Below are 22,275 nucleotides of genomic sequence, written 5' to 3' on the forward strand. Positions count from 1 at the left end.
ATCTGGCTCATGGCCTTTAATGCAGCAATTCTCCCCTGAATCAGATCTAACCCAGGCAAAGAAGGACTGAGCAAAGGCTTTAGCACACAGCTCACAGGAGTACTCTAGCGCCCTTGTGTGGACTGGCTTGTGACTGCTAAGATTCCTCCACTGCCTGACTGGGCAAATCAACAGAGGAAAGGAGGTATTTTTGGATTACTGGCCCGAGCCAGTAACGAAGTAACTGGCGAGGGTTATTGTTCTTCGTGGGTTTTTTATGCTCTTTTATTATTGTTTTTCCTTGCAAATGATCACGATTTTAAGGGCCTGAACGTATTATAATTATTATTATTATTATTAATAACAACAACAATAATAATAATAATAATAAAAAAGAAGAACTAATTAAAAAAATAAATAAAAAAATAGAAAGTAGGGGTGCGAAAGGAGGAAAGGAGCCCATAGAGGTGAAATGCTTACATGGGATAAGAAGAGGGGAAGAAAGGATTATTTCCTATATAGTCATCCTCCAGATCCTGAAGAAGAATTAAAGAGTCAATGTGATGTAAAAAGGGGTCCCAGGTAGCATGGAATAATTTAACAGAGCCTCTGAGTGAGAACCTCAGCTTTTCAAGATTAAGATTGTAAAGCACTTCAGGAACCCAGCAGAGATCTGTCGAGGGATGGGGTTTCCAATAAAGTAAAATCAGCCTTTGATCCAGTAAGGTGGTAAATGCTATGGCCCGTTTCACCGCATTGGGCAAATTTGAAACAGGGGAGGCACCAAAAATTGCAGAGATAGGGTTTGGAGCAATGGGATAACCATACGCCCCAGCTAATATGCTATATATATATATATATATATATATATATATATATATATATATATATATATATATATATATATATATATATATGCTATAGATATATATGTGCATATATATATATGTCCACAGTGGTCCTAGTTTAGGACATGCCCAAAATATGTGTGAGTGATTGGCAGGGGAGAACTGGCATCTGCCACAGGTGTCACTTACAGAAGGATAAATCTTAGCCAGTCTCGCATTTGTAGTGAACCCTGTAAACAACTTTACATTGAATTAGTCTGTGACGGGCACAGATAAAAGAAAAATAAACCAGAGATAACACAGAATTCCACTGTTGTTCTGTAATCACAATATTGAGACTCTCCTCCCAAGCATTTTTAACTGCATTAGAATATGTTAACATTTCTGACTGAATTAACCTGTACAAAACTGAGATACATCCTCTGGTAATAGGGTTCACAGAGAGGAGAGTGTCTATATTAAGGATTCTGGAGGGCGATTTGGAAAGTGGAGGAATAACTTCTTAACATAATCTTGGACCTGAAAAACCAAAAAAGATGATGCTCAGTATACACATCACTAACTGACTTAATCCTATTATTATGCCAGATTTTAAATGTTAATCTCCATTAGATGGTTCAAAAGTAAAATTTCTAAACACTGATGTCAGGCTGGTAGGGCATCAAGAGGCCAAGCTGCTTCCTAAACTGATTCTAAATCTTCAGTGAGATAGAAACCACAGGACAGTTAGTTAAATGTGGGAGAGGAAGGTGCAAAAAATTCGCTCAGATTTGTCATTTCACATCTACAGACATAGTTTCACAGAAGTTATCTTTTTTGGGGGGAATATGCACCGGGGCAGGGGCCATCATCGCCACAATTGGCTTTAATTCAAGATTATGGTTCAATTTATTGTAATTTTTTATACATATGCAAACGAGATACTGTTTCACAGAAATCAGTATAAAAGTCAATAAATATCAATAGTCCAATATATAAATCAATAAATAGTACAATATGAAATACTCTGTAACGGATCTGGTTGTGTTGTACAGAACAATGAAGCAAATGACATCTCCATGGAGACAAGCAGGTGGCAGACCCTTACTAAGTGAACCTAAATGTATGAGCATAGGTAATTTTACCAACACATAATTTTTAGGCTATTAAAAGTGAGCCTAATAGTAATATGAGGTTGCTTTTTTTTTTTTGTTTTTTTTACCTGTTGTTTAGAGTGACTATTAAGTTTTAGGTAGGTTTCAAAAATATAATAAATTAATAAAATCAAAAAATAAAAATAAAAATCTCAGTGAAAGAATCAAAACTATGAAAGGACACATATGGAATGTAGCAAACAAAAATAAACTTAAAGTAACTTGTTTAAGATTTCAGAATGTTAAAATTAGCTGCTCTTTGCTTTGATCACTGATTTGCACTTTTGGCATTTCTTGACCATTTGACAAGGGATTAGCCAGTCTGGTGCCACCTAGTGCCTCCGCTTCTCTCCAGCGACTAGGTCACGAATTGAAATACACTAGATGGTTTGCAAAAACCCAGAAGTGTGAGTTCGGGCACCTGCCAATCAGTGAAGAGCCATACATTCAGTGTTGGCAACGATACCTGAGATCGAGGATTTGAAAGCTGGAACAAAGAGAATGTTTGGTGAATTTTATCAAGGGGAAAGACATTATTGTCCTTCTTCCTACGCAATTTGGGAAAAGCTTAATATACCAGTTCGTCCCATTAGCGGCGCATTACATACATCATGACCAAATAGCAGCGATTGGTTAAATTAAAAAAAGTACCTGCCTACCGTCAAGCAAACAAATCCTAAAGCTGCGAGATCAGACCGGCTGATGAATCAGGCTAACAAGGCAGCGCTGTGAAATAAAACCATTTCAGGAGTCTTCATCAAGAGGCTCATTGAGAGAAGATCATGGGTTTGTAGCTCTGTCAAAGCAAATAAAGCAAAGGGTGACTACTTTGAGGATTTTAATGTAAAATCTAGGAAAAAAACAAAAGAAAATTACAACAGAAACACTTTTCTCAGAGTTTATTGCATTCTGTCTCTTTCTGAATCCACAAAACATCAACAGCCAAATCACAAATTCACCTTTCACACCACCGTAAAACTAAACAAAATAAAGTTATAATAAAATAAAAGAAAAAAGGGAAAATAATGAGATAAACAGAACACAATTATTTTAGCAGCAGGAAAAAGTAAAACAAAAATATTTTAAATTATGAAAAGAAAAAGTAGTGTGTGTTGCCAAGATTCAAGGCAACTTTACAGCAAAAATGTGGTTAACGCTAAAGCCAAACAAAACAGGAAATCCCGCCCACTTATATATGAATCAGCCAATCAGACGCCAAGCTGGAAGTTAAAAAAATATTAATAATAAATGACAACAAACAAAAAATAACAAAACAATTCCATAAAATTAATGAAAACAAAAGGGCGGATTGACTTTCAGAGATTGTCCTGTGATTGGCCAAGAGCAGCCGCTGTCAGCCAATCACATTGTCCCAAAACACAAAAGTACTTAAGTTGCTTTTAATTACCAAGTCTCTTAAAGATCAATCAAAACAGGTCTGAGTTATATAAAACCATTATATCCTGTGTGTCAGATGTCCTTCTGCCCTTTCCCATGTGTTTTGTGTATTTAAACTAATAGCATGTTATTGTAAAAAATAAAATAAAATGACATAACGTATTTCTTAGTACTCCCATTCACTGTAGAATATATATTGAAATCCACTTTGTAAACCTAACAATTAGTCTCTCTTGAATTGAAGTCAGTGTCACATGACTTGACAATTTTTACCATTTTATTTTGTAGTTTTTCTTCTTTCTAAAAACTACAAATCCAATAATCCCATTTAAAGAGTGTCACATCTTGCACAGTAGCCTACTTATGCTGCGTTCATGTGGTCAGCGATGAAAATACTAATATTTTAAACATTTCAGCTCTTTGACTAAACATGATTATATTTAGGGGTTTACTGTCAGTTGTCTATATCATAAGAGCAATGGACTTGTGCAAGAAAGATCAGGCACAACTGTTTAAATATCTGCAGATGTAACATTAACTAGTTTTAGCTAAAGTAAAATAAAACAACATGAAATCTAACTGGTTAGCTCAATTAAACGTCGTTAATGAGCAATGAGCACATGAACGCAAAGTCAGAACCCCGAATACCAGCTGACCGCATGAACGCAGTATTAGTGCCATTTTCTTTTTCATAGTGTCATAAGTCGTATTACATCCACCTTCACTTGTCCGCGCTCCGTCTGACTACATTACCCATAATCCTACTCAAAAGACTAAAACAACCCCTACTTTTTCTATAAATCCATCAAAATTCCATTTCATTCGGTTTTAAAAAGTCACCATCTCGTCCTTCAATGAATGCCGTAAACTTTCCAAAAACTTCATAAAATAATGTAAAATACACATCAAATATACACACAATGCATTAAAAATGTTTATAAATCTCCGCTTTGATTTTTTTTTTGTACAGCAGCGTCTTTGGTTTCGTAGCGTTCAAGTTGACATTTCGTTTCCAACTTTCTGAACTAGAATCTAACCCACAACCTTCTTACAACAAACACTCTGCCACAGTGAATTTAAAACACATTACACGTGATTATAGACTTTTGTTATAACGTGAAGTCATATTTTTAAATTGTTCAGTAACCCATTTTCCTTGTTGCTTCTCCCCATTTGTTCAACTTCTTGAAAATGACCACAAGCTTCTTAGCTAGTTAGCATTGCCAGCTAACAGATAAACCTACGACTTCAAATAGCTAAAGTCCTTCAGTTAAACAGAACACCCGAATATAAATGACAGTTAAAATAGTAAAAATAACAAACGTAGTGTTGCAAATCTAGCATGGTAAGCTAATGCTAATGCCGTGGCTAAAAAGCGCCAATTTGCCAGCACTAAAAATCCTTAGAATCAAAGTAAAACAACTATAGCGTCTTGCTAACAAACTGACAAAATAAAAACAGTAAAAACATTGAACAGTAGGTGTGTCTGGTTTGGAGGGCGTTCAAGCCTATGCACTCCAGCTCTACCACGAAGCCACACAGCACCGTAGAGTTTACAGAATTATTGCTACAAGAGGTTTTTTATTGAACTTAGGGCACCTATTATTCTCAAGAGAGGCACAGCTTGATAGCCACTAACACGATATGGCCTTTTCAGCCTTTATAAAGCATCAACAAAGATTTTTACCAATAATGAAACAAATAGATATATTATGAATGATTGATTTAGTTATTAATTCATATTACATTAATTTCCACTTGTATCAATTAAGTATTTACTAAACCTGAGTCATTCTTAATAAACAATTTGATCATTATGAATCAAGTCTTTGTTCATGCCCCATTAAGCCCTATAAAGGTTTAGTTACTATAAAGAGTTAAAGCCTGACATTCTCACTACATCACTTTATTTCTGAACATTAATCTTGATTCAAGTGTAAAACTGCAAGTATGTGAGGAGGATCATTACAAAGCTGTAGGGAGTTTGTCCATCAACCCAAAGATCTGTGGTTGCATCTCTGTTGACCAGCGCATGCCACTGTTGTGTCCTTGGGCAACACACTTCCCCTGACATCTGTATGAATTGAGCACTGATGGTTTTGGATATAAAGCTTTTTCGCTGAAATTCACAACTTTTATTAGGACTATTCAAAAATGACCACGTTTACCACTTAAAAACCCAATGATCTGGTAACATGGGAAAGAGGGGCCAGTGGTGCAGACTGGGAGACAAAAATGGTAGTCTACCCCAGGGCAGCAGTGGCTAGACTTTGTTTACCACCAGTGCAGAGCTTTGAGAGGCTTGTCAAGCTGATAAATGGCAATATAAACACTGTATTGTATAAGAAAGAAATATGTAAATAAAATGTTCTGCAAATGTTCTAAAATGACTCAAATCAAGATTAATATTCTAATTTTGAATCATTTGAGCTATTGAGTTACATTGTCATCATTAAACAGCCTTTCAGATTACATGTAGACTCGCTCGCTAACAGCAGGACTGAGGTTACGGACGTGTAAAAAAAACTAAACAAAAAGTGCTGAAATCCACACAGCCTTTTTCTCCATAGCCTCTGAGTGAACCAATCAGAATCCTCCGTTATGGTCACATGCTTGCCTCCTTGTATCGTCTTTCTGGAGATCTGGCGCACTAAACTGACGCCTCATTCGGGGCGGAGTCTGGAAGCCCCACCCCGCTCCTCCTCCTCCGCCGCCAATTTGATTTTGACCTCCATTTCGCGGCAAGCTGTTATAAGTTGGAAAAGGCTGGAATGGTGCATTGTGGGGGTTGTAGTACGGGTGGGGGTAATGCTGATGATACCGATTTTGGTTAAATTGAAAATCGCGTCTATCGTTGTTGTTTGCGTTTCCTCCGCCGCCTCCTCCTCCTCTAGGCCCACCCCCTGGATTCGGAGACACGCCCCTTCGCTGTCTAGGCCTTCCTTGATATTGTCCTCCATTTTGTTGCTGCTCGCCATTGTCATAATTTCTGGGATTATCCAATGAATTTCGTCTGTATCTTTTTTGATTATTGTTGTAATTTTGTTGGTACCCTCCTTGCTGTTGCGGATTTCGTTGTTGCCAGTTGCGATGTGGACTTGGTGATCTCATTCTGGGAGGAGGTGGGACTTGGAAAGGAAGTGGCAGCAAAGGAGGTGGCGGATTGGTCGGAGCAGTAGCCATGCTGTTAAAGGGAGGAACTTCGGGATTCAGTTGCGATTTGGTTTCATCTTTTAGCGGTTCAATGCTAACGTCGGCAATCCCCAGAGCTTGCAACGCGGCTGTGGCGGGACCCCAGGAGAGGCGGTGGGCGGGGTTACTCTTAAAGGGGAATTTAAGTTTGCATTCCTGGGGAGGGATGAAGCGTCCAGTGCCAGGGAGGTGGACCGGGACTGTAGGGGCATTGGGAGCTGGAAAAGAAATAAAAAATAAGAATAAGTTGCCAAAAGTTGTTCAGGTTTTAAATTTTAAGACTTATTCTTATTTAAGAATTATTCTTCATAGGTTAAGTCCTGTACCTTGGTTCTGGGGTTGTCCTCTCAGCTTCTTGGTGATGTTTTGCTGCTGTAGATTCTGAAACCTCTGCTGTTCCTGTTTGAGCCAGCGGAGGCGCCCTCTCCTGAAGGCGGGGTCCTCCTCCATCAAACGTTGCACTCTGGTCTCTGGCACATCACCACTCGAGTCATCTGTCATTCCATTTTCAGACTGACAGGTCCCGCCCTCTTCCCCATTCATTTCTTCATCCTTGAAATAAAATTATTTTATCAGATAGACGCTGTGCTTTGGTGAATTGTTCATTTTCATCAAATTCTTTAAACTTTAATTTGGGATACTGACAAGTTTATTTACATTTATTGATCTGATAAAAAAAAAAAAAAAAATTGGTGTATCTCAACATATTATAATTTGATTCAACTTGTTTAATTATTATTATTTTGCATTTTTACATCTCGTTGAGTCACTGGAAGATGCAGAGAAGAGGGTCAGATGTCACTCACCTGCACAGGAATGATGGACTCCATTTTGACCATTCTGTCTCTAAGAGCTTTGATTTCTTCATCCTTCATGTTGTTCTGCAGCTTCACCTCCTAAAAGAGAAACCAATTTTATCAGGACTAAAAAAAACTAAACCAGGACTCAACCAAGACTAAACCAGGTCTAAACCAAAGACTGAACCAGGACTAAATCAAGACTTACCCAAGGCCTTAACCAAGAACTAAAACAGGGGCTAAATCAGCGACTAAACCAGGGACTAAACCAGGGACCAACCCAGAGACTAAACTAGGGACCACACCAGAGACTAAACCAGGGACCAAACCAGGTAAAACCGAGACTGAAAAAAGGTCCTAAAAGAGAACAATAGCAAGTAAAATGAATAATCCAAGGTTTACAACAGGTCTGAATTTATGTCTAGAACTAGTTGTAAAACCATGTCTAAATGATGAATCTAGCCAAGGACTACCCCAAGTGTAAACCAGGACTAGGCAAAGACTAAACCAGGACTGAACCAAGACTAAACCAGGATTAAGCAAGAATTAACCCAGAACTAATCCAGAATCAAGATTTAACAAGGAATAAACCAGAACTAAACCTGAACCAAACCAGGACTATCTTAGGTCTCACCTCTAGTATGTCTGTGAGCTTGTCTATATGAGCCTTGAGGCCTTGCAGTCCGCTGGGATTGGCCGGTTGATCTGGTTCTCCGGGAGCTCCAGGGCTATCTTCACTCGGGGGGCTTCGCTCCTCACCGATGCCCACCGTATCGCACACGTCCTGGGCCACGGCGCGCCAGCTCTGCCCCTCTGGCTGGTCCTTCTTTCCATACATCCGGAACAGCTCCTTCATCTTCACTATGGACAGGGCTTCAATCTCCTGTCGCGAGTGACGGAAATCTCCCAACGCAACCTAGGAAAGAGGAAACATGGTCTGAACTAGGTCTAAAAAGAACTTAACCGGGTCTGAATCTGGACTAAACCAGGGACTGAACCAGGGACCAAATCATGGACTAAACCAAGGGATAAACCAGGTCTTACTACAGCATTCCAAAAAATAAACCAGGACAGAAACAGGCCCAAACTAAGCTCAAAAAAGTAATGAACAAGGGCTAAATCAGGCGGGAGCCAAGACCAATGAGGGACTGAACTACATAAAAAAGGCAAAAATCACGGCTAAAACTGATCTTAACCAGGATTTAACCGGGTTTGCTTACCTCGTAGCAGATCTCTTTGACGGCCTGCATGCGGAGGTCTTCCACAGTGAGGCGTTTAGGGTCCTTTCCAATCCTCCGTCTTTGGGGAATTTGATAAACTCGAAGCGGCTCTCGTCTTTTTCCGCTGCTCGGGAGGCCACAGCGCTTCACGATTGTCTGCACCTGAAGACAGTACAAAAAGAATACAGGTCAAGTCAATTTAAATGCTGTTAAGTATGGACATGTTTAACTTATTTTGGTTGTCAAGCCTTGAAAATGAGTGAGTGAACTGTACCTTGTTGGCAGGAAGTTTCTCCCTCAAAGATGAAATGAGCCTCCAGCTTTCCTCACACGAGCGCTTGTCCGAATCATCTCCGCTGTCACTGTCTGCGTACTGTACAAAGAACAAGATAGTTTAAAATGTAACTAGACCCAAATCTCTGTATATTTTTTGCTGTTCCTAGACTCACCAGTCGGTGCTGCTCTAATAGTAGATCAGCCTCTTCTTTTTCTTTTCGATACTGACTCTCCATGTCCTGCAGTCTGCAACAACAAAATATGAAATTTCTTGTGTTCTGTTTCACTGTATAGTCCTTATTTTGATAACTTCCCTTATGTATATTATTTGGGATTATGTGAAGTGTCAAAAGCATTTCAGTTGAAATAAGAAAGAAAAATCAAATTTTAGGTACAATTATGCCATTGTCAGAAGGAAATCAAGATTTTCTTCCAGTAAAAATAACTTGATACGATGTTATATGGAGATGAGATTGCATTGTGAAAATATACAGTAAGCCTAGATAGTAAAATCTACTCTACTCATTATTTTTAATTACTGCAGAGTATACTACCTGATAATTGCATTTTTTTGCGATTTTTAGATACAACCATTCACATTGCAATCATTCACATTATGATTAATCTTAAAGCCACTCTTATGTCTGCCCTATACCTCTTCTCCATGTCCAGTTTGAGGTCCACCCCTTGCTTCTCCAACAGTTCTCTCTGAGCATAGGTCCAGTCCTCAGGCTCCATCTGTGGGTCTGGGCTGCCCTCCCTCTGCCCCTCCAGCGCCTCCTTCTGTTGGAGAGCAGCACTGCGGCGCTCTCTGTCCAGACGAGCCTGCTCCGGGTGGTTAAACCGAAACACGTGGTTCTTCCCCATCACTATACGATTTCCTGCAGATACAGAACACAGGGATTAGGGAATTATAAAAGGTAAAGCTGAGAGACTGGAGAAGGCGTTCCTAAACTATAACCATGCAATCGGCCCGGGACCTCAACTGCAAAGTCTAGTTAAGGCCTGGTACCATTTTAACAGGTTCCATTTATGTTCTAGATTATGAAGACATTAGGAGATGGGCAGGGCTGAATTGTTAATTGTTTTTGCATCTTTAGCACAAAATGTTTTACCCTGTTTGAGCTCCACTCCTTCAGTGATGAGTTTCCCGTTCACATAAGTCTCAGCCCCGACCAGAGGCTCCAGAGTCACCACCACTGCACCGAAAAACAAAACAGTACTTATTGGTTCGTTCAACAAACAATTATTTTACTTATACAGGTAACTTTACTTTTACAGGTTACATTAAATATAATTACACTGAATGGAAGTATCAAGTATTAGAACAGTTTTTGGTTGGCCACCATATTTCCAAACCGTGTAACTTTCTGGAGGTGGCATTTCCCCTGCATGATTCCATGGGAACAGAAAGTTAAAACCATACTTGGGAACATTCTCAGTTAAGGATTATAACCAAAAGGAACAATATTTCCATGGAAAATAAGCAGGCCCTCCTCCACGCCAAATAAGGATCAGGGTTGTAGAAATGCAAGCTTGCATATTTTTCTACCTTTGCAGTGCAATATACAAAAAAACAAACATGCTTTTATTTTAGTCTATTTTTGGGCAAAAAGTTATGCTATAAATAACATAAGCAAACTATAAAGTATAAAATAGAGTGTGCATAAAAAAAGTTGTATGAGTTGGACTAAACCTCCAAAGACCATCAACAAAGAATCAAAAAACACACACACAAAAAAAAAAAATTTAAAAAATCAAAACGCAAACATATTTTTATAGAAACATGACTTGGTGACGCACTTTACCTGTTTACCTGAATCCAAAGGCTGCTTTATAAAGAGTGTACAACAAAGTGACCACCAGGGGGTGCTGTGCATGATCTACATAAAAACACGTGGAGAAGAGTCTGCTATTTACCTTCTCCATTGTCGTTGGTCTCACTCACAAAAACACAGTGAATTTCTTTGATAAAATGCCCTGAAAGTTTAATGTCCACATCCTGCTGTCCAACTCTGAAAAAAACAACAACACACATTTTAAACACATAATTTAAAATGTCCACACACACACGCACAGATGAAGCGTGTCTATATTTACCTGGTGACTCCCTCTTTTATGTAGTAGATCAAACATTCAGACATCAGTGGGTCTTCATTTAGGTTCACCAGGTGAGGTGTCTGTCAAAATTAAAGATGAGAGGAGAGTCTGAGTCCAGGTTTGATTTGATTAACTGTGCAATGATTTAAATGTGTTTGCTTGCCACTCACTCCTTTTGGGGAGAATACACCCAAAGTACCTCCGTCTTCTTTTATGGACACGCCCATCTCAGCCAACAGTGCTTCCCTGTGGCACGTCACATTAGTAAAAAATACTGTCCATTGAAAAAAGCAAACCATAATTTACTCAGAAAGGATTTAATAATTGGATTTCAACTTCCAAATATTGATTCAGTGGATATCCTGGTTGGACATGTAAATTGTTGATAAATAAGACTCTTTAATGGCCGTAGATAGCCAGAAAGTGTCAGAATGTTTGTATCTTCTATTTATACAAAGTTGTTCTGTTGTTACTTGAGTGCCAATTAATGCCATACTATGAAACATTCCAGGCAAAGCAATAACACAAGTTACATAGGGCACCTTTAAAAGTCTCAGAAGCAGTGAACCAGTCCTGAGACAAGAATTATATATGAAAGGTTTGTGTGTTAAACATGTGTCAATGAAACTAAACACAACTCCAGGTAAGTTTCTGATGAGGAAATATCATTATAATATAGATCAGAAAACAGAGTAATATGGGGGCGTTAAACTAAAATAAATTTCAGACCTTTCTAATCGTATGGACTCTGTCTTCCTCAGTTTCTCTTCCCAAGTCTCGTTCAGCTCAGCGATGATCTTCTCAGTCTCCTGCAAAAGTCAAAACACAAACAAATATTAACAGGAAAACAAATGATCAGCACAAATATGATTAAATGTATTTTGTTTTTACCAGAAGTCTCTCAGCTGCCTCCTCTTTGCTGATTGGCTCTGCTCCAACAGACCCCTCCCCCTCCGCATCGTCGTCCAATAAGATGTCAGAATTAAGAGACGCATTGCCGCTAGACGCATCGCCACCTGTCAATCAAACACCATACACATTTATCAAACATTTATTTATCCGTTTTCTTTTTATTATTACTAAGAAAATATACCTGGGGAAGCGGGGCTTTGATTTCCTTCGATGCCATTCGCTGTGTGTTCTCCGATGTTAGCATTTGCCAAGCTCTCATTGTTTCCTTCAGAAAAAAACAGAGTAGTTTGTAAGAATTAGCTGTAATACTTGTGGTAGAGGTAGTAATAGAAGTTTTGTCCATAATAGCAAAAAAGTTTGGAGTTTATATTGAACATAACTGAACACATGATGATTTGAAATAAGACATTAACTACTACTTTTTTTGGCAAGTAATGTAATGGTATTAGCAGTAATAGCAGGAGCAGTGGTAGTAATAATAGTAGTACCTTGGTTTTGCAGTAGGTCATGCAGCCCCTGGGAGCAGAGCAGGCTCCTCAGTCTCTCCACTTCGCTCTTGAGGTCTCGGATCAGTTTGGCGTTGGGGTCTTCATTGATGATGGCGTTACAGCGGATCTGCTTGGCCCGGTCTGCGTATCTATTAACCACCAAACAGTCTCACGTGACCTGTATTCTCTATGTAATCTTATTCTTATCAATTCAAGCTCCAAGGTTCAGACCTGAGCGTGCTGAGGGTCTCTTCATAGTTGATGTCAGCTGGACTCAAAGCTGCAATCATCGCCGTTCGTGAATTTCCACCTGAAAAAAATTTACATTTATAAATTGTTAAAATAAACCAAATAGAACCCTAAAACATCAATTAACCAGATCTAAACTAAAATTGATTAGGCTCATTAGGTTGGGTACAATTATACAGAGGTCTGATAATAGACGCTACAGTATAACAGTATAACAATATAACAGTAAATACCAAGGGACCAAACTAGGACTGCAAAAAGGATTTATTTTGCCAATATCTTAAGCTATTTATTTATTAATATTTGCAAGTAAATATGACATTCTTAGTATGTAACAAAATTAAGCTATTATTTTTCTTGCTTTATTAGCCAACCTAAATTTGGACAAGCCTATGGGTCCAAATTATGACTAACTCGGGTCTAAACTGGGACTGAAGCGAGACTGAACCAGGTCTAAACCAGGGTCTAAAAGAGCTCTCACCAAGATTTTCTTTGAGGAGCCAGGTTAGGACCGAGTCTCTGTAGGGAATGAAGTCACTTTTCCTTTTCTTTGTGCCTTGCTAAAATAAATAAATAAATAAAAAAACATGAAATATTTTTGAACAATTTGGCATAAAAAAAAAATAAAAAAAAAGATTTGAAGGTTAAAAAATATTAAACTGCACTTACCATTTCAGCCAGAGCTGAAATGACTTTGCCTAGCGTCGTCAGGGACTTATTGATATTGGCTCCTTCCTGAAGACAAAGAAGAGTTTTATACAATGCAAAAGCAGAGTATCCAGATGTGAATCTTTATTTTTTATATTTTGTAGTTTAGATTTTGTTTTCTCACCTTCAGTCGTGTGCCTTTGGCGCCTGAAGAATCGGCTCTTTCACTTCCAGCCAAATCCACCAGACTGATCTTACTCACCTGGAAAACAAATTTAAAATGACAAAAAAATAAATCTCCCCATCCATATGACAGGTAGGACTACACCAGATCTACACTGAGACTAAACCAGAACTAAACCAGGTGTGAGGTCTGGTTATAGACCAGGTTTTGATAGTACCTTCTCAGTGTCGAGGCCAGTCAGCTGGTCTCTGCGTTTCTGGGTGAAGACGATGGTGAAAACAGCGTGAGATCTGGAGGAAGTCTCGTTCATGTTGGTGGCCGCTACAGTTCTGGAAAAATAAAATGAACACGTTCTGGTTCATCTTGGTCCAAGTTCTGGTTTAGTTTTGGTTCAGGTACTGGCAGCCAAGGACAGACAGAGATTGCAGCAGAACTCAGAAGGTGACTGGCTGCAGCCTCCCATCTCTCCAGGGCCTCTACATCTCCAGGATATGAGTAATAAAACCTTTCTGATTCTAGTTCGAGTCCAAGTCTTTGTATAAGTCGTATACTGGGTTCAGAGCGCGGCGTCAAAATTAAGCCAAATGCCTCTAGTTGGACGCCTTTGCACTTGAGGACAGATGCTTGTTGACGTGCATTAAATTTAGCCAAAAGTTAAATTTTTTAAACTCTGGTCAAAATGTGCTGTGTGAATGCTTGAAACACACAGAGGAAGTGTTGTACCACCATAAACTTAAACTAGACACCCCTGATACTGTGGTCTGAACAAATCATTAGTCCGAGTCGGAGTCTGGGACCAAACCTGGCTTTGTTCCCGGCGTCCATGAGGTCCTGGATGTCGCAGAATCCGGTCACGGCGAGTTTGGACAGGTCCTGGACGTATGGACCCAGGATGGGGTGCTCTCGGACCTTCAGAGTGCCCTGAGACATCGGGTTCAACAGGTCCCTCACGCGCTCACAATAAATCTCCATGTATGACACCTGCACAGTTGAGAAAATGAGTTTAGTTCTCATTTGAGTCTGCATTTCAAACAGAGGATCTCAGTCTGGTCTAGTGGTTTAGTTACATTCATTCACATCTATCTACGTTTTCCAGTACTGTGATTTTTCAAACGGACACTGCATGTGTTTTTTAAACAAAGATTAAGACCCAGAGCTCGTGGAACTGCATTTTTGCCTGAATTTATACAAACTACAAGCTGTTTGCTGACAGCAGAAGAGACATCTGGGCTTCTTCCACAAAAAATCTTTGAACAAAAAATAAAACTGATTGCCTTCTGCATTCTCGCGAAATTTACATTATTATTTTGGCAGATCACTGGTCTTCCTTGTGGTTGCACAATTTGTATCCCACACTCTATTGCTTTTCAGAGTTTGGCTGTGCCAGGCTAAGTTAAGTTCTGGTTCGGTCCTGGCTCAATCATTGCTCAGTCCTGGTTGAGTCCTGGTCTAATACCTCGACAGAATACTGCAGATCTGGGTCCTGGTTTTCCCCAGTTTTCTGGAACAGTTCTTCACAAAGCTGAGGACAGAAGCGTCATTAAATTTAGTGGAAAATGTTTAATCATAATGAAAGTTACAGCACAGGTTTAGTCAGACTCACCTGAGGGATTATGCCCTCTTGCCCCGTCTCCTGTTTGCCCATCATGGTGTAGCTCTTGCCTGCCCCCGTCTGGCCATATGCAAAAATACACACATTGTACCCTGTGAAAGAGATTTTAAAGGTTATTTTCAGGTGTTTTCACAGATTATGGCATTATCTCCCAGAAGAGGAACAGAGGATGCAGAGGACAGAGTCAGATGGAGCAGAGGTGAAAATTACCTTCAAATGCATGAAGCAGCATCTCCTCACCGATATCTTTGTACACTTTTTTTTGAGTGGCAAAAGCGGGGTCCTCGTCCTGGAAATAAAAAAAGGAAATATAACAAATTCATAAAAGAAAAGACGTTAGGAGTAGTCAGGACTAATTATTCTTTTTTTTTTTTAAGAGATTAAATATTTTTGTAGAATTATGACAAGGTCTAATTACTTTAATTACTTATCTACTTTTATGCATATTACATCCGGATTAAAGGTCCTATGTTATGCAAAATGGATTCTTGTGAGCTTTAAGACATGTGGTAAAGTTACCTCAGCCGAAACATACCAGGAGTGTTTTGTTTTATTCACACGTGTTTGAGTAATTATTTATTATTAGGATGTCTACATCTCTAAACCTCAAAAGTGGCCATACCTGCTTGTCAAAGCACAAAGCTTTGTGTCTTGAAAGGAGCTATATAAATCTAGTGATTAATTACTAAAGAATAAAATGCTCTGCCGTAGCTTATTTTTGCCTTTAGTTCAGCAGAGATTGGCAATTCCATGGTTGAAATCCCAATGATTCTAGTGACGGTGTATTACCACATGACATGGTTTTTATCTGAGAGAAGAACTCAGCCTAAATATGCAGGGTTTGTGTGTTAAACATGTGTGAATGAAACTAAATTCTGCATATGTTTTTGAAACAGCATTATAAGAGATCAGAAAACAGAATAATATGGGCCGTTTAAAGTAACAGAAGAGTTACATACCGTCGTGTGGGACCAGTAGGAATAATCAAAAGTAAAGGTCTTGGCTCCATCCTTGTTTTGTTTCGGGTTACTGATACCTGGAAAACAATACACACAAACTTTATTATCAAAACAGGCAGATTTCAAAACTGCCAAATGGTGCTTTTCAGAGTCTAGATTGTGATGATGTCATAGTCCCAGAATGGCGGCAGGAGTCAGTTTTTCCTATTGATAACGTTGTACTTTGCCATGAAATATCTAAAAGGCCAGTTCAGAAATGTTGAAACTGTAATTTCCATTCATGACTACACCCAAGAACTCACTGTATTACATAAAAAAATCTGCATTTCAACAATATTAATTTGATCTACGTCCATCTGTATTAAATATTATTGGCCTATTATTAGTTGTGACATTTGTGAAATTTGCTCCAAATTGAAATTGATTTGTAAACCTTGCTGTACTTATTAAAACTGTGAAATCAGTATCATCAAAAATTGGTTGTTGTACAAATATCGGACATCGGAACTGATAGGAAAAAACAGTATCAAAAATCAGATATTAGTCGATACTAAAACTATTATCAAAACCAGATACTAATTTGAGCAGGTATGGATACTAAAAAGTTACATCAAGCAGACATACATGAAACTAAAGAATGATCTTGAGCTGTATCAGAACCAGACCACATAGACTAGTTTACGCACATGGACCAGTATGGGACCTACCGGGACGACCGAGGGATTACACGGATATAAACCCACATAGTAAGTAATACTGAGTCTATGAATTGAAATTGCCGTATCATGACAACACTACAATATATACTGGAGTATTAGTATAGTCTTCATTTAAGTCTGTTCTAGGTCTGGTCTAGTTCTGGTCAAGTCCTAAGCCCAGTCTTCAGCCTCAGTCCAGTTCTTAAATTCTAGCGCTGCAACAAAAAATTATTTTAGCAAGCTTTTCAGCACTTATTTTTTTGATTAGTTGACTAAACAAATGATTATTTCTAATTCTTAAATTCTCTAAACCTCGAAATCTAGTGACTAAAAGCTTCTAGTTAGATCGTAATTACAAACAAAGTATATTAATACTGATGAAAATTGATTTATTCTGTTCTGACATTTTGATTTTATAATGCTTTGTTATGCTGATATTTTCGCACAAGTTTTAGCGTCTGTATTGTCGATAACGGTGATCAAAATACGATTATGATGAGCCTTTTATTCTCAAGTACACATTTTAATCATTGCTTCCCTTTGATATTTTCACTTAACCTATTTTAGAAATAGGTTTGGAAATCTGTAACAACTCACATCACCCAAAATACATTTTCAGACTTTTTGTTCTAGGTCATAAGATTGAAAATACTAAACATTATTTGTAGATAATGTCTTTAAGATAAGAATGCAGCTTTTGTTTGGTTAAACTCGTGACTTGTGAAATCAAGCAACAGGGAATGACAAACAACCATTCACTCTTACTCATTTACCATGAAAGTCTAACCCACAACCCACTGATGAGAGGCAGGAGATGGGCTAACCACGCTTTCAGTTCTAGACTTTAGTGATACCTTGAATATACATGCTTCCTCTTCCACTCTGCACAAACTGGCCTCTGTATCATGCGTCACTGAAATCTTTATTTGGCTGAGCATCGCTAAGTATTTTTAGAAAACAGCATTGGTTAATAATTATTTACTAAGCCACAGTGGGAAAATTCTGGGGTACCTTAGTAATACCCTTAAAGTGCCTATGACAGGTTGGACTACTCTTACTTACTTACTAAAATACAGTTAAGATCAGACCAGAGTTTTTAGATTTTGAACAGGATACGAAAACAACACACGTCAAACTATTACTTCATTAACACCTCGGACAAAAATATGCATCTAATAATAACTGGTGTGTTGAAATGGCAGCATATCATGTGTCCACAGAGGCATGCTGGGATTGTAGTCCATACAGTAACAATGTTTGAGTACCAAGAACCGGTATTTTGTATTTAAACAAGCTACATAGAGAAAAAAAGAGAGAGAGTTTGCCTGATGAAGGCCTAGTGCTGAAACGTTGCACGGTTTGTCCTAATAAATCTCCCAATTTGCAAGTAAGACGGTGTACGGGATTTTTTTCTCTATATTCTCGGGCTGCTCCCTCTCCTCCAACGCACCTGTCTCAAGTAATTGATGTGTGAAGTTCTCATTCTTTTATATTTAAACAAGCCAACATCTCTGCTGAGACTACTAGCATGCCTTGCAGAAACTAACAGAACTGTCAGCATAAAACAGGCAAAGAAAGGACCATTTTCAAAAATATATATTATGTTTTTACAATTTTTTTAAATCCTACACAGGTTTATCCTGGAGTCTGAACATTTTGAATAATCAGGGATGTGGGTGGAGAAATAGGGAGTCTGTGAAAATGGAGAATCTCTGTTCATTTAATCTTCAAATGCAAGTTAAAGGTTCTTACTGTCTTAAAAACAAGAAAGATAGAAGTAGTTTAAATGTTTGCAGTGGCCCAGAGTTGTTCCTCACCTTATGCATTCCAAGCATCTTAATTATTCACCATGATGAATTTATAGGTGGTTTTCACAACTTATCATCACAGTAAAGCTCAAAATAACTAGCATGTGAACAGAGCACTTCTTGATTCTCTGACAAGAAAATGCTTTATAATATAGGCTGCTTATACAATATTACTGGGGTACTGGGGTAGGGCAAATTTTTCTCAAATACATGTTAAATTGGACACAGGCCCTGTAACAATGATGAAACAACATTATTACTTAAAGGTTTTATATTGTGCAAAATTGACACTTTTGAGCTTTAAGTCATGTTAAAATGGTGTTAACTCCTCAAAAGCATGCCTGGAGTTGTGTTTTATTTCATTGTTTCAACTGCACTTCAATTCAATTGTAATATTTGTTAGAAAGATTAGATTGAGATATTAAAAAGTTGTTCTGGTCAGACCCACTCCACCAAGATTTTCTGTCATAATCTTACATTTACAATAGCTACGAGGATGAGAACACATACAATTGTAAACAGAAATTGAAAACACCATGGTATGAAACAGGAGTGCTGGTATGCTTCTTATAGAGCTGTAAATTTGTCAGCATATCACATGACCACTGAAGCATGCTGGGTATTGTAGTCCATTGGCCCAGGAATTTCTATCGCCACTGTTAAATTTTAAGCCTCAAATTCCAAAGCATCACAAGTCTGTCATTAACGCCAAAAACAGACACATTCCCACAGCAACGTCTGCACGGTCACATGATCACTGAGGCATGCTGGGATTGTAGTCCGTTTGCTTTGGAGGACTGTCTGGTTGGCATTAGTGCAGAGACAGAATACAGGCATTTAAAAACACAGGGCTGTGTCGGCATGCTTCATTGTGACCAGATGTGGGGAGAGTAGCCAGAAACAGTATGAAGGTAAAAGGTGCTGCTACTTTGAAGGTGCACCGTGTAACTTTTGTAGAGGAGGGTCTGCCACCTGCTTGCCTCCATGAAAATATTATTGCTTTGTTTAGATTGTCCACAGTATAGACTAAACCCATCTACCATGAGGGAGACAAGCAGGGTACAGCACAAACATATATTACTGTGGAGAGTCGCCCTTATTCACAGAAGGAAATGTTTTATTTTTGAGCACACGACACTCCTGTAATGAATGTTAGATGGATATGTTTAATGTCATACCATGCAACATTTCAAGGAAAGTAGAAACATCTCCATGGAGACAAGCAGGTAGGAGACCTTCCAGCAGAAAAGCTGAGTAGGGTACCTTAAAAATAATGTTCCTTAAAGTCTGCATGCGATATTGTCATGTTTTTCTAATTATTTCTCAATTTGGTGGTTAAAAATTATCATCATTTTATATCAGTCAAGTTTGTGGAAAAAGGTTGAAAAGAAAAAAAGACGCGTAATCAACACTGAAAATTCCATCCAAAATCCACAATTTACTGTAATTTATGTTTTTTGGCAATTTAAACATTTATTTAACAAAAGCTAAGGTTACAGGCCAGGTGTGCGGAGGTCTGGTTTTCTCAACAACGACAACACCTGTAGCTGAATAAACGCAAGATAGAAAAATATAATACCGCACTGTGGAACAATCCAGGCTAAGGAATAAAACTTCATGGATACAAGAAGGCTGAAGACCCCTCACAAGAAAAGTTACACAGTGCAACTTTAAAAATAGAATTGATATTTTGCAGTTCCATCATGCTGGGGGGTGTTATACAATGCACACATTAGCAAACACTGCCAAATAAATTTTAAAATAATCTGAAAACTCAAGAAAAATGGATTTTAAAAGCACATTTTTAGGAGCCTTTGATCAATATGAGCATTCACGGTCGATTTTAGGTGATTTCAAGATTTTAGATTTTCAACAAAAAGGTGAGAGTGACTCACTGAAAAACTGTTGGCTAATGCTAGCTAATGTAGAGCCCTGCACCCAAGGGACCCGCTGCAAAACAGTGGGGCACGGGACACATTTTAAAAGCTCATTGCGGACGCAGGCAGGTGCGGGACTACAAAACGCGGGAGTGGGCGGGATGATAAACTGCAGTCCCACAAACTAAATATGAGTGTAAAATCAAATATACAAACGATTAATGTATGTCTATCATGCATAATTTGACCTGGATATTTTAGTTGGCCTTAATAAAAACATTTTAAGCAGCCTAAAGTTGCATATGTGACCTAATCTCGAGCACATTTTAGACAATTCCTTTCCACTGCTCTGTGTTTAATATATCTTAAGAAAGCGAACGTCCCTATCTCTGAAAATTACAATTCTTCGCAGGAGCGGTAATGTTATTTGAGAGAAACTTGTTTAACAGCACAAATCAGCTCACATGTTGTACTTCAGCTAAGTGAGCTAGTCATGGTGTATTCAAATAAAGATTAGATTAAAGTCTAATAGAGCTTCTGACAGAGTAGTGCCTCCAGTTAGAATGACACCCCCAGGAAATGTTGATGACATCAGCTTCAAAGTCTCCATATAATATATTTGTATTCTCACAGCATTGCCATACAGTTCCATTGTTGGTATTGTGCATTGTATTGTTGTGTGTTGATATTGAAAATGTCTTCCTGTCACAGCTTTCAAATATAATAGGCTCAATAAAAATAACAATGCACTGTAATCAGTGTTGGGAAGGTTACTTTTAAAATGTAATCCCCTACAGATTACAGATTACACACCACAAAATGTAGTTTGTAACGTAATCCATTAAATTACTTAAAGTGAGTAACGTAATCTGATTACTTTGGATTACTTGATATTGTCATGTTTTTTAAACGACATGAATGTAGCAACCACATCCTGAAAATTCTTGTTTGTTGTCTTCAAATTGTCTGAGCCCAAGTCTCCATGAATAAGCAACTGTTTGCTGTAGAGAAACAAAGACCACGATATCTTAATATAAGAGGTTTTGTCTGTTAAAAAACAGTAACAAGATAAGCCTTTCCTTAATATTAAAAAATATTATTGATAGAGAAATTATTTTTTATATGAGATCACATTAAATTATGTCAACCTACTGTTAGGTGTCATGTTGTTTAGACCTGGTTTAGTCCTGGTTTAGTCCTGATTTTTAGACCTGGTTTACTCCTGATTTTAGACCTGGTTTAGACCAGGTCTAGACCAGGTCTTTAGTTCTGGTTTAGTCGTGGTTTAGTCCTAGTTTAAACCTGGTTCAGTCCTGGATTAGTCCTGGTTTAGTCCTGGTGTTAGTTCTGGTTTAGTCCTGGTGTTAGTCCTGGTTTAGTCCTGGTGTTAGTTCTGGTTTAGAGGCGCACAGGAGGAAGCGCGGTTTATGCTAGAAAACACGGTCCACACGCGGCGCACGAGACGGCGGTGTCCGCGCTGTAACTACGGAAGGAGACGTGGTCCGCGGGTTCTCAGGTTGATGATGATGATGAAGGTGTGTGTTTGTGTGTGTTTGTGTGCGCGTCCACTCATGTCGCAGGTCACTATAGGACAGTAGTGCAGATATTATGAGTCTATGCAGGTTGTTTTCACCAGTGCCAGTAGCTCCGGTTTCACATTTAAGTTGTAGGCGATTTTATATTTGTTTTTTATATATATATATATATATATATATATATATATATATATATATATATATATATATATATATATATATATATATATATATATATTTATATATATATATATGCACTGCTGCTTCCACTGTGTGACTGACACCGCCAACTTTAACATGACGTTTACGTCGCTCTTATTGCGCGCGTTCTGTTTGGGTTTCCAGCAATGAGTAGAATTACC

The 22,275-nt window shown here is 38.4% G+C and overlaps 1 protein-coding gene across 1 annotated transcript in view; it reads right to left on the bottom strand.

The window, feature by feature from the left end:
* Positions 1 to 2,844: 2,844 nt before the first annotated feature.
* kif1c (kinesin family member 1C) overlaps positions 2,845 to 22,275 on the bottom strand; it is a 28,962-nt gene continuing 9,531 nt past the window's right edge. Inside the window, exons 3-28 of the mRNA XM_020924882.2 lie at positions 15,996 to 16,072; positions 15,247 to 15,325; positions 15,028 to 15,128; positions 14,881 to 14,946; positions 14,227 to 14,405; positions 13,642 to 13,753; positions 13,425 to 13,502; positions 13,262 to 13,327; positions 13,074 to 13,152; positions 12,575 to 12,653; positions 12,344 to 12,492; positions 12,037 to 12,120; positions 11,835 to 11,959; positions 11,673 to 11,752; positions 11,114 to 11,189; positions 10,944 to 11,023; positions 10,764 to 10,858; positions 9,959 to 10,042; positions 9,499 to 9,724; positions 9,017 to 9,089; positions 8,842 to 8,940; positions 8,568 to 8,729; positions 7,982 to 8,263; positions 7,357 to 7,446; positions 6,877 to 7,102; positions 2,845 to 6,768 (exon numbers count right to left, since the gene is read on the bottom strand). Of these exons, the coding sequence (XP_020780541.2) occupies positions 5,945 to 6,768; positions 6,877 to 7,102; positions 7,357 to 7,446; positions 7,982 to 8,263; positions 8,568 to 8,729; positions 8,842 to 8,940; positions 9,017 to 9,089; positions 9,499 to 9,724; positions 9,959 to 10,042; positions 10,764 to 10,858; positions 10,944 to 11,023; positions 11,114 to 11,189; positions 11,673 to 11,752; positions 11,835 to 11,959; positions 12,037 to 12,120; positions 12,344 to 12,492; positions 12,575 to 12,653; positions 13,074 to 13,152; positions 13,262 to 13,327; positions 13,425 to 13,502; positions 13,642 to 13,753; positions 14,227 to 14,405; positions 14,881 to 14,946; positions 15,028 to 15,128; positions 15,247 to 15,325; positions 15,996 to 16,072 (3,671 nt within the window). The 3' untranslated portion in view covers positions 2,845 to 5,944. The remainder of the gene's footprint in view (positions 6,769 to 6,876; positions 7,103 to 7,356; positions 7,447 to 7,981; positions 8,264 to 8,567; positions 8,730 to 8,841; positions 8,941 to 9,016; positions 9,090 to 9,498; positions 9,725 to 9,958; positions 10,043 to 10,763; positions 10,859 to 10,943; positions 11,024 to 11,113; positions 11,190 to 11,672; positions 11,753 to 11,834; positions 11,960 to 12,036; positions 12,121 to 12,343; positions 12,493 to 12,574; positions 12,654 to 13,073; positions 13,153 to 13,261; positions 13,328 to 13,424; positions 13,503 to 13,641; positions 13,754 to 14,226; positions 14,406 to 14,880; positions 14,947 to 15,027; positions 15,129 to 15,246; positions 15,326 to 15,995; positions 16,073 to 22,275) is intronic.

This window comes from Boleophthalmus pectinirostris, unplaced genomic scaffold (assembly GCF_026225935.1).
Source record: "Boleophthalmus pectinirostris isolate CB_2022bp ecotype Guang Dong unplaced genomic scaffold, ASM2622593v1 HiC_scaffold_20, whole genome shotgun sequence".
In the NCBI taxonomy this organism is placed as follows: Eukaryota; Metazoa; Chordata; class Actinopteri; order Gobiiformes; family Gobiidae; genus Boleophthalmus; species Boleophthalmus pectinirostris.